Genomic DNA, 12,027 nt, shown 5'->3' on the forward strand with positions numbered 1-12,027 from the left:
CAAACTTTTACATAACATCCAACTTTTAATTTGACTAGAACCCGAACAAGATATTTTACCCGCGGCAAGAACTGAAGGATTTCTACACGTGACCGTCCACAAGGCTATTGACCTCATGGCCAAGGTGTTCATTAAAAACATATATTTATTTCCCCTTTACTATTTTCATAATTTTTTATTTGGTTATTGGTTTTCTGAAAAATATCTGAAAATTTCCTGTTATTGACATTTAGATACATACCTACAATTTTCGTAACATAAGGACTCAGTTTTAGTTTGCAGATTTTGTTTTGCTTTTTATTTCTGCACCTTTTGTGCATGATTAACCTTACCAAGGCCACTTCTCGTTTTGAAATTATTAGCTGTATTGTAATGACACCTATTTGTAAGGATTTCAATGGAAAGTCAGACCCCTATGTTGTACTATATCACGGGGATAACAAAGCTAAATCTAAAACATTCAAGAAAGATCTGAATCCTAACTTTGAATTTACAGGTAATATAATTTCTCGTATTCATTCGAATCCGGTGGATAGGAACCGGTTCTCATCCATACGAAAAAACTATGTCTAGCAACGTATTATATCCAGTTTTCTACGAATATAGAAATGTACAATCATAAGATTAAAACCAGTTTTTTTAGCCGGTGCCTTCGGCACCACGGGGCTAAAAAACTAGTTTTAATCTTATAATTGTACATTCAATATCCGCGGAAAGCCGTTTATAATACGATACGAGAAATAACTATTCTCGTATTCATTCGAATCCGGTGGATAGGAACCGGTTCTCATCCATACGAATAAAAACTTAACTATATCTAGCATCGTATTATATCCAGCTTTCCACGAATATAAAAATGTTTAATCATAAGATTAAAACCAGTTTTTTTTTAGCCGGTGCCTTCGGCACCTCGGGGCTAAAAAGACTGGTTTTAATCTCATAATTGTACTTTCTATATCCGCGGAAAGCCGTTTATAATACGATGCGAGAAATAACTATTCCAGTATGGCATCGAAATCGATTCATATCTGCTGGATTAGCACAGGTTCTCAGCTATACTTTTCATAAAACTATAAGAAGCTTTATTGTAAAGAAGTTCGAGTTTTTTTTTGGTACAAACACAAAACAGATAAACATCCAGTTACTTTTATATATTATAGGATGTAAATCTACTATCTATTTATTTATTATAGAGATATTCTATCAACCAGAGATTGGAGGTCCCAGAGAGGTTAAGATAGAACTATGGGATAAAGATACTTGTTATCATGAATATACTATCAATCTATCTATATATTATATATATCTATCTATTATAGAGATATTCTATCAACCAGAGATTGGAGGTCCCAGAGAGGTTAAGGTAGAACTATGGGATAAAGATACTTGTTATCATGAATATACAATCTATCTAACTATATCTATACATATATCTATCTATTATAGAGATATTCTATCAACCAGAGATTGGAGGTCCCAGAGAGGTAAAGATAGAACTATGGGATAAAGATATTGGAGATGATGAATATCTTGGATCCACTATTATTGACCTGGCCTGTGTTCTTGATCAGGAATAGTTCTTAAACATAAGTAATTAAAATAGATGGAGTGGTCAAATGTTTCATTCGTTTTAAAATTTTAAGCTAGTATAGGTATTAGAGTAAAACACTAGAAGGAGAAAGGGTTAAATAACTATATCAGATCTCCCCATCACAACCGTCTTGTGCAATGTGCAACCTTTCTATTGGGTCATTGAAAATCAACCAATTGTGTTGATTATATTAACACAGCCAAGTAGCAGAAAATAATTTAGAAGCAGACGAAAGAGGTCTTTGAAAAATAAAGGGAGATAGTAGTCTGTAGATACATCTATACTATAGTATAGATTTGTTGTATAGGTAAACTTATTATTTTTTATTGTATTTTTAAAATAGGGCATTCATTTTTTCCACCAAGTTTTGAATTTTTAAAATTAGGGAAAACTAATTTATATTTCATTGATATATCTCTGCATGAAATTTAGTTTGAAAGTTTGAGAATTCTGATCTATTAGGGTGAGGAGTATAGAAATGTTTGGAGGGATTTGGATGGTGTGGATTCTGGTAAAATCTGCTTCTCTGTCAGGCAAGTGAATTAAAATAATACATGTTTGATAGTGAATTGCTACTACCCTTTCTTATTGAAAGTAAATTATTTACCTGGTTTATAAATGTTTGAAGTATATATTAGAAAACGAGCCAAGTTTTATTAAATATTATGCATATATTAGTAAAACACTAGAGGGAGAAATGGTTTAAAACTGTATCTCTCCATCACAATGTCCTTTTGTCTCGACTCTCAATCGGGTCATTGAAAATTGACCAATAGTGCTCGGAATATTAACACAGCCAAGTAGCAGAAAACAATTTGATAGCAGACGAAAAAGGTCATTGAAAAAGGGAGGGAGGTAGTATATTCATCTATACTATAGATCTGTTATGCATTTCACAAAGAAATATGATATATTTGATAATAGGACACATAATATACTTAATTTAGGTTTTCTGAAACCAAACCTGCGTCTGAAGATGTCATGAGACGACCATCAGAGAATAATGTTATTTCCGCTGCCATTGGTCCAGCCCTGGGTATTATCGGTGTGCCAGGACACACAGGTAGTTAAATACTCATTTAATGGATAACGTCAATTGGATACTTTTCAAGCAAGAACTGTAAGTGAGGCGTACTGGCCTGCCTTAGTTATTGAGCAGGTGCACAGCAATTACAAAGGCCAATTTTGATCTTAAAAAACGAAGATATTTTGTGTGTAGAAGGAAAGCTACTCTATAATTCACATTGTCTGCCCGTCAGTCAGTCACCCCGTAATGCTATGGTGGAAAAATGATTTTCTCGGCTGCTATTGAGATAGACAGCTGAAATTTTCAGTGAAGATTTCTATGACATCCGCGCATCTATTCTTTACAAATTTTTGTCCGTTTGTCCGTCGGTCATGTTTTAAAAGACATAACCTTGATTTTTAAAGGGTTTGTGATTCTTATTCATTCCATTATTTTTGAGCTTCGCTACTTATAAATTTTGTAATCCTTGTTCAAGTCTTAATATTTATAATTAAAATATTAAAGGAGATGGTTTAAGACAGAGAACAAGTATGATTGCACCCAGAGGAAAAATTAGAATTACTTTGCTATATGATGATACTAAACAAGAATTGAAGGTAAAATATATAATCAAATTCGCAAAATAAGTTAGGACTTCATTCTTAAGTTTGTTTTCTGATAATTAGGAATTCTAAAATTTGATTATTACAAAAACATACCAAGACCAATATTGAATGAGATTCAGATTGTTTATCTGTGTTGCTGTTATTTTGATTCTTAACAAAAATTACGGGTAAAGTCCCTTTCGTGACAACGACTCATAATCGACGTTTTGTCGAATTTTCGCAGAAGCTTTTCTCCTATTTCTAGCAACTGCGAGGGGCTCTAAGTTCTAACCCTGCGGGGCAATCACTTAACCTAACCTAAAATAACCTATCAAAAGCTACTGTGACAAAACGATGAAACGCCTCTTAAAGGACTATATCCAAAATTACTCATACAATACATCCATATAATTTACTTGATAATTTGTTCCATTTAAATATTACTTGTTATAAATGTTTCTGTTTAGGTATTTGTACATGAAGCTCATGGTTTACCTGGAGGCGATCTTCCTGATCCGCCAGATCCATATGTCAAGGTACAGTTTATCCTTTTTGAAAAAAGGCATATTATATGTAGTTTTCACTTCTTCTATTGAAGACCAATCTATCTATGACACTGCGGACGTCCAAACGTATTTCGGTTGTTAGTTCTTATTGATTTTAAGGTCATTTGAGGGGGAAGGATTCTTTAAGTTGCTTGTAAATTTCAGAATAGTCATTTCTTTCATCGTATTATAAACGGCTTTCCGCGGATATAGAATGTACAATTATAAGATTAAAACCGTTTTTTTAGCCCCGAGATGCCGAAGGCACGGGCTAAAAAACTGGTTTTAATCTTATGATTGTACATTTCTATATTCGTAGAAAACTGGATATAATACGATGCTAGACATAGTTTTTTCGTATGGATGAGAACCGGTTCCTATCCACCGGATTCGAATGAATACGAGAAAATGATTTCTATATTTTTAAGGTTTGTATGTATTTTGTAATTAAAAAAGGCACCAGTCTCATGACAAGTAAACCTGTCTAATTTCTTTGATGTGTTTGTAATTCTCTTGTCCTATTGAATGCTTCAGTTAGTGAGATCTTAATGGATATAAAGACAGACTGAAAATTAGACTCCCCTAATCTTTTTTGTTAGATTTTTCAGTCATGACTGGGCAGTGGGCAGACGCTGTTACTAATACTAAATACTAATTTTTTGGCTGCGGCTGAGCGTGGCTTACAGTGTGACTACTCCTTATTTATGGCTTATGTAAACCGTGCGTCTGATGACAAGGCTTCTATAGCTGTAAGCCGAACGGCTGAATGGATTTGAGGCCGACGAGACCCGATTTAAATTCTTCCTATTTATTTGTTTATTTAAAAAAAACAAATGTTTTAGAAATAAAAAATATGATTTAAGATATATTTGATGCCTGGAAAGAAAAAGAAGAAGAAAACCGAGGTTGTCATGAACTCTGGAAGTCCCAGGTAAAAAAGTTCATATTATAGATTTTTATTTGAAAATAATGTAATTGAAAAATATTTAGTATGAAGTTCGTTAACAATAGTTCTACTGGTTTCGGAGAAAATTTATCCATTTGCTTGAACATATAAGGTGTACAGCAACCCTTTCAATAGATTTTAATGAAATACCTTTAAAAAGTAGCGGTAAACCTCCCTGCTCTAAACCATCCATATCTATGACCATAAGAAAAACTGCCTTAAAATATAAGGTCCAGCAGTTCACGAGATTTTAGCGGACATTCATAGTACATACATACAAACAGACATTCTGTATTGGAATTTAAGATTTTGAAACTTTTTTTATTTCCCATACCTAACTAATGATTTATTTAGGTTCGATGAAGAATTTGATTTTGACATTGACTTCTCAAAAGTTCGCAATCATTCCTTAAAGGTATTTGCAATTTTTCTTACATGCAAAATTATTTACATACTAGCTTTTGGTGCTACCCTCAAATTGCCTTTTGAGCATTGCAAGAATAGAAGGATTGTAATTTTGCCTTTGGTAGCTTGCTTATTTAGGGAAGAAAGAAAGAAGAAAATCCGCTTATTTTCAAATTTTTTTTTAGGGAGTTATTCCTCCTTGGGGTAATTTCTATTAGGGTTGGGCCGGATATCCGGCCATTTTCAATATCCGGCCGGATACCGGATATTGAAACTATCCGGCCGGATATCCGGCTCTATAATTTTTTATACTTTACACCAAAAATCTCTGCTTTTTAAAATCTTAAATGGCTATAATTTTCTTATTATTGAAGCTAGAAGAACATTTTTTCTGAATAAGTTTAACTTTATGTAAATTTATATAAGATTTCTGAAGAAATTTTTTTTTTACTACTTTAATATCTGGTAATTTGGCCGGTTATCCGGCCGGATATCCGGTAATTTGGCCGGATAACCGGATATTTGCCGGATATCCGGCGTTGGCCGGATATCCGGCCGGTTACCGGATATCCGGCATTTGAAATCAGCCGGATATCCGGTATCCGGTATCCGGCCAAAAAAGTATCCGGCCCAACCCTAATTTCTATTTTATTTTTTATTGGTGTATCCTTTCCCAAGACCTTCTGACATATCAATAGCTACTCTCAAAGGGAGGACCTAATCGGTTAAACGGTTACAGAGATCCCTCGAGACAGACAGACACAGATCCTGTTACTTTTAAATAAAGATTGTAACTTTAGACGTATTTGTTCAGATAAGTGTTTGGGACAAGAAGGGTGTTTTCTCCAAGTCTCCCAGCCTTGGAGCCTGTCATGTGTCTCTGGATAATCCTGGACTTTCACAGGTATAACCTAACTGAAGTGTTGTGCATATTGTCATGCCTGCAACTGTTTTACAATTATGGATATAGAATAAGAAGATTAGATATTGTGAAAGGGGAAATTCTGTAGTCAATTTAGGTTGCTAATTCAGTCCTCAAATATTGGTCATTACGTTTCTCCAATAGTAGGGGGGGGGGGGGTCTGATCTTTTTGAACAATCAGACAAACAAACATACAGAAAATACATCCTAATGGATATTACACTTATTGTAGGGCATTGCAGACTGGTATCCACTGCACAATGACGAAGAAGACTCGGATTAAAAGTCGTCTTTATTTGGTTCAGATAAAGGATGATGTATTGATCGTACTAGATGTCGTATTTGTTTATCTTTATGCCTTACTTGTTAACATAAAATATTCTTTTTAGCTTTAATTGTGTAACCACTTTAATGTGTTACATATATATTAAATGTCTTTAACCCAAACAACTACTTGTCCCAAGTGTATGGGGACCCTTTTCGTCTGCTGGCAAATTGCTTTCTGCTCTTTTGTAGCGACTTGGCTGTTTTTTTTTTATTTTCAACGCTATTAAAAGACCCAATTAAAAGTCGGCACAAAGTCCCCATCCTGTTGGAAGTGCTACATATAGATCGTGTTCAATCTATTCTTTTACTTTATATATGTAGCCCATGAAGGCTTTGAAATTATGAAAGTATTAACTTTTTGGTGCTGATAACACAAATAACTTTTAATATTTTGAACAAGATAACTAGATACCGTCCTTATTTTGATTATTGTGCTTTATTAAGTGTTCATATTGGTTATATTCTTATTATTTTTATAATATATTATTATTTTTTATGTAAGTATTCCAAATTGTATGTAAAACATATGCAAATAAAATAAAGTAGTGCCATTTTTTTTACAAAAAAAAAGTATCAAAATATTAACAAAAAAATGCCATAATGTATATTAATTGCATCGTATTATGGACAGTTTTCAGTAGAAAGGGATTTATTTATATTTTTTGCCCGCTGTCTAATTCTAAACCTATTTAATTTCTTTTTCGTAGAAAACTGTCTGTAAATCGATACAACATGTTTTTTTTATTATGGCTTTGAACCGGTTTTATTCCAGCGAAAATAAAACCGATTCGATCGGAGCCATACAAAAAAGTAGATTCTAATAATTTTTTACACCTAACAAGCAGCTAATATGTATTATTTTATGCAATGACCACAGCAACTAAAGTGATTCTTAACTTTTTAGTATTAATAGATTTTTAAAAAATTAATCACATTATTTACTTTTAAATATTATAGCTTCTATTTTTGTTATCGCTAGTAATTAATTTTGTAATAAAATAGAATTTAAAATACAAAATATTTTATTTATTTAATATTATAAAATCAAAGTTAAATATCGTTATAAATTACATAAATAGTAGAAAAATATTTTAGATTTATATTTATGTCTTTCAAAAATCCGCAAATAATCTGTTGTTTGAAAACATGAAAGGTTGTTACTGCAATGTAACAAGATAGGTCTCTATAAATCCAGCATCGATATTCACTGTAAAATCACCACTTCTAAAAATAATAATATAAGATAGTTTATAAATAGGGCCTGTCTGTCTGTTAGTTAGTAGTCACATTAATAAATGTGTAAGTAAAAATGTATGTATGACCTAGACAGCTAACTTCTGGGACCTTTTTCGTCTGCTACCAATTTTTTTTGTCTGTTAATATGTCCAACGCCATTGGTTGTTATTCAAAGATCCAATTGTAAGTCGGTAGATTCCCAACCGTGGGTTAAGTTATATATAGCTCGTGCCCCCTCTATTTTTTTTTTTAATGGCACATGTTGATAAAAAAATCTCCGTTTGTCAAACGCTTTGTGTTGGTCTAACTAACACTAATATTACAAGAAGAAAAAATAAGACATTCACTTCTTAATTCCATTTGAAACTAAAATATTTCTAATTTGTTAATACTCTTTCGAAGTTGAAATTTAGCTCTTTTTTTTGTCGTAAGCTTATTTTTCATTAAAATATATTATAACAAAGTGAGTTATAGAGCAGCATAGTTTCTAAATAATTTACCTATGAATCAGTTTTCCATTGACGTTCTTTATGTACAGCTGAGAGTTTTCTGATTTCTTTCCATATACGTCGTATCTAAGATAAGTTATTATAATAATAACTATAACATATCTATAATACAAAGAAGAATGATGTCTGTCCGTCCCTTAAGATCTCGGTAACCACTGAACCAATCGGATTCTACTCTTCAGTGAATATACCTACTGGTCCTGTGGTAGTTTTAGACTATTTTCTTGGGGGGTGGGACACCCCCAACCAACCAACCCAAAAACAAAAAAATCCCCCCCATTTTTTTCCCGAAGATTTCCTTGGTCCTTTTACGAATTTATCCAAAAAAAATTTTTGATCACCTCTTGTGGCAAAGCCCCTTGAGGCTAGGGGCGAAGCCGCTAGTTGTCTTATAAATAGACTAGTGGTTGCACCCCAGAATCTGTGGATCTGTATTTAAAGGGGTATAAAAAACCCGAAATATAGCTTAAACCAATCAAAAGATTTAAACCTAAAAACAAAACAGCCTAAAACCATACCGGATACCTGAGTGAAGCTTCCAAAAGGAAAACTTAATCATTCCAGTAGTTATTTATATCTAAAGCTTCACACAAAAAAAATTACTACTTTATATAATAGGATATATAGAGTTATTTTTTTGTCAGTTAGGATCCATAATAAACCATTTTAAGGTTATTTTTACTGCCTTCCCCTCCTCTAGTTTCTAGTTATACCTAAATGAATTAGATTACATATTTTCAAGATGAGGTATATATAAGAAAGATAGTTACCTAGGAATTCTATTGTCATGAGTAGGATGGTAATAATTGTTAGTCCAATTCATTCTTGCTCTGTAAACTTCCTCTCTATCCTTGTTTCCATCTGAATAATTAGTAATTAGTTAATTAATTATTATATTAATTCATTCTTGCTCTGTACACTTCCTATTTTTCCTTGTTTCCATCTTAATAATTAGTAATTAGTTTATTAATTATTATATTAATTCATTCTAGCTCTGTACACTTCCTCTCTATCCTTGTTTCCATCTTGATAATTAGTAATTAGTTAACTAATTATCATATTAATTCATTCTTGCTCTGTACACTTCCTCTCTATCCTTGTTTCCATCTTAATAATTAGTAATTAGTTAATTAATTATTATATTAATTAATTCTTGCTCTGTACACTTCCTCTCTATCCTTGTTTCCATCTTAATAATTAGTAATTAGTTAATTAATTATTATATTAATTAATTCTAGCTCTGTACACTTCCTCTCTATCCTTGTTTCCATCTTAATAATTAGTAATTAGTTAATTAACTATTATATTAATTAATTCTAGCTCTGTACACTTCCTCTCTATCCTTGTTTCCATCTTAATAATTAGTAATTAGTTAATTAATTATTATTTTAATTCATTCTTGCTCTGTACACTTCCTCTCTATCCTTGTTTCCATCTTAATAATTAGTAATTAGTTAATTAATTATTATATTAATTCATTCTTGCTCTGTACACTTCCTCTCTATCCTTGTTTCCATCTTAATAATTAGTAATTAGTTAATTAATTATTATTTTAATTCATTCTTGCTCTGTACACTTCCTCTCTATCCTTGTTTCCATCCTAATAATTAGTAATTAGTTAATTAATTAACTTAATAAAATTATTCATACAAAAATTTACATTTAGTTAGGATTTTTTTTACACTTTTCGGCATAATTTTTATTTTCTTTTAGCTGAAATTTCTCAAAATGAATAATGATACCTAGAGTTCTCTTAGTGATGGAGGTGATAGTTTGACCTGGGAATAGCTCATCCAGATTGACAGGTACAACTTCCCCACCAACAGGATTCAGGTTCTCAAGACGTACTAAATTAATATCTGTGTAAAACTAACACATGTATAAGAGAAAGAAGTTTGGCTAAGATCTGATTCCGCAAAGTTATAATGTGATCTAAGACTTTAAATAGGACTAGAATGCTAAAAATTGAAGTAAATACATTTTCTCGAAAAATGCGGCATGGTTGGTTTATTTCACAATTACACATTGTACCTTACACAATTAACTTTCATTAGAATTAATTTAAATTAGAATTCAGTGTTCCAGTACTGTTGAAAACTTAACTTTACGGTACTTTAGCAGATGGCCACGCCAGACTTCCTATTTTTTCAGTAAGAAAAGAAACCCCTCAGAAATCACCTTGATGTCTAACCCTTTTGATTATAAGGTAACCCAATATTTTTAATGTAAATTCTTTAGTAACAAATAATAAGTACATTGTAGGCAGCTACCAAGAACTATTTGGTATTTCTCTAAAAATGGACTATGCAGTTATTACTCTTACCCAATATTTGAGATTTAGCATATTTCTCCATGGACAAGAGTTTCAAAGTTTGGGGCAATTCCAAGCTTTTCTTCTCTTTCTCTGGTTCTCTACAGGAAAACAAGAGCAATGATATTAATTAGTAGCGCAGCAACAACAAGCTAATAATATTTTTATTGAAAAATATCAAAGAACAAAAAGGAACATTTAGACCTTTGGTCAAATATTCATCTGTGCTATATTAATAAAATTAGTATGGGGGAATTCTTTGCCCTAATACAGATGCAACTCGTTACTATGCACAGTAGTTTATATTAAACAAGGATGACAACATCCATAAAAGCGAAGCTCTGAAACGGTAGGATAAACGGATATTAACACTTGTATAATGTCAGAACTGAATAATCAGAATGCAAATGTATAAGAGTCAAAGCAAAATTGTAAGTAAATTTGTTGAAAACTGCTTGATACAGGATAATGATTATGGACATACTTACATTTTTAGGACTTGATTATAGAGTTGTTTCGCTTATAATATTGTACTTTGTTGTCCCAGGAATCAATATACCAAAAATCAGACCAATTGGATAATCAACTCTATAATAAAGTCTTAGAAATGTAAGTATGTCCATAAATATTATCCTGAATCAAGCAGTTTTTCAACAAATTTACTTACAATTTTGCTTTGACTCTTATACATTTATATTCTGATTATTCAGTTCTGACACTATACAAGTATTAATGTCTGTTTGTCCTACCGTTTCAGTGCTTCGCTTTTATGGATGTTGTCATCCTTGTTCAGCTAAAAAAAAATTAACCTTGGAACTGAAAATAATAATAATAAACTTTAATATATTTATGGGAATGTTTCTTTACGCTGACATGACACAATGTCAAGGGTCTCTAATGCACAGGTAGAACTTCTACACAAAGGTTTTACAATCAAATGGTTGGTTGGCCGCAAAAGTTTAATAACAGATTTGTATAAAATTATTGACCTGTAGTTATGGATGCTGTCGATAAAATCTTTGAAGCAGGCCTCTCCAAATTGTAGAACAGGCTAAACATTACAAAGTATTAAATAGGGTATCATTTTTTCAAGGCTAAAAATATTTTGGATGATTTCTATTAGAAGGATGGAGATACTTTTTCTCAAATTAAGTTTTCTTGGATCAATATGAAGTCTCACTGTAAAGGAGAATCATATATTTCCTGCAGTTAGTGAGGTCTTTGGGTACTGGCAGAAACTCTCTTTAATAAAAGGATAGACCCCCTCCCCAACAATTAGAGGATGTTTTACACTTCACAATAAGCTGAAAAATAAACCTGTGCAAACATTTGTTCAGCCACGACAGAACTTTCCAGATCACAATTCTTTCCACATAACAGTACCCTGAAAAATATTTCCATTTATTATGAGACCTTAACCTGTAACTCAGTTTTTCCGTATATATCTTGGCACTATAGGAAAAAAAATTATTATGGTAAAAATTATCAGATTTTTTTATGAATATTCCTCTTTTCCATTACAATTACAATTTCGTAAAGAAGTTGTATCAACTTTTTTTTTTATAGCTAGCCGGTCCTTTTAGTAAGTAGTAGATGTAAAATTTTTCATAGAATTCAGATATGC

General features: G+C 31.9%; 2 protein-coding genes across 5 annotated transcripts in view; one reads left to right on the plus strand and one right to left on the minus strand.

Annotated features, from left to right (window-relative positions):
• Positions 1-7,365, plus strand: LOC145323719 (extended synaptotagmin-1-like). 2 transcript variants are annotated; one of them, XM_080166200.1, is made up of 12 exons: positions 1-124; positions 391-496; positions 1,320-1,363; positions 1,491-1,569; positions 2,052-2,124; positions 2,539-2,654; positions 3,123-3,214; positions 3,670-3,738; positions 4,611-4,678; positions 5,048-5,108; positions 5,913-6,002; positions 6,253-7,365. In XM_080166200.1, the coding sequence occupies exons 1-12, from the start codon at positions 116-118 to the stop codon at positions 6,301-6,303; spliced, it is 858 nt and encodes a 285-aa protein (XP_080022326.1). In that variant the 5' UTR covers positions 1-115; the 3' UTR covers positions 6,304-7,365. The 2 variants fall into 2 exon arrangements, with proteins under 2 accessions (XP_080022326.1, XP_080022325.1); XM_080166199.1 differs by lacking the exon at positions 1,320-1,363 and having other exon boundaries at positions 1,447-1,569.
• The window catches only part of LOC145323718 (lysosomal alpha-mannosidase-like), a 27,962-nt gene continuing 23,286 nt past the window's right edge, over positions 7,352-12,027 (minus strand). The window contains exons 30-36 of one of the 3 annotated variants that reach the window (XM_080166194.1): positions 11,721-11,787; positions 11,393-11,454; positions 10,416-10,504; positions 9,835-9,939; positions 8,863-8,953; positions 8,084-8,158; positions 7,352-7,571 (exon numbers count right to left, since the gene is read on the minus strand). In XM_080166194.1, the coding sequence (XP_080022320.1) occupies positions 7,505-7,571; positions 8,084-8,158; positions 8,863-8,953; positions 9,835-9,939; positions 10,416-10,504; positions 11,393-11,454; positions 11,721-11,787 (556 nt within the window). In that variant the 3' untranslated portion in view covers positions 7,352-7,504. Of the gene's footprint in view, positions 7,572-8,083; positions 8,159-8,862; positions 8,954-9,547; positions 9,610-9,634; positions 9,692-9,834; positions 9,940-10,415; positions 10,505-11,392; positions 11,455-11,720; positions 11,788-12,027 lie in introns of those variants that run through there. The other 2 variants (XM_080166196.1, XM_080166195.1) reach the window with 2 other exon arrangements.

The sequence above is a fragment of the Acartia tonsa genome, chromosome 7 (assembly GCF_053477335.1).
Source record: "Acartia tonsa isolate MP-2025a chromosome 7, ASM5347733v1, whole genome shotgun sequence".
In the NCBI taxonomy this organism is placed as follows: Eukaryota; Metazoa; Arthropoda; class Copepoda; order Calanoida; family Acartiidae; genus Acartia; species Acartia tonsa.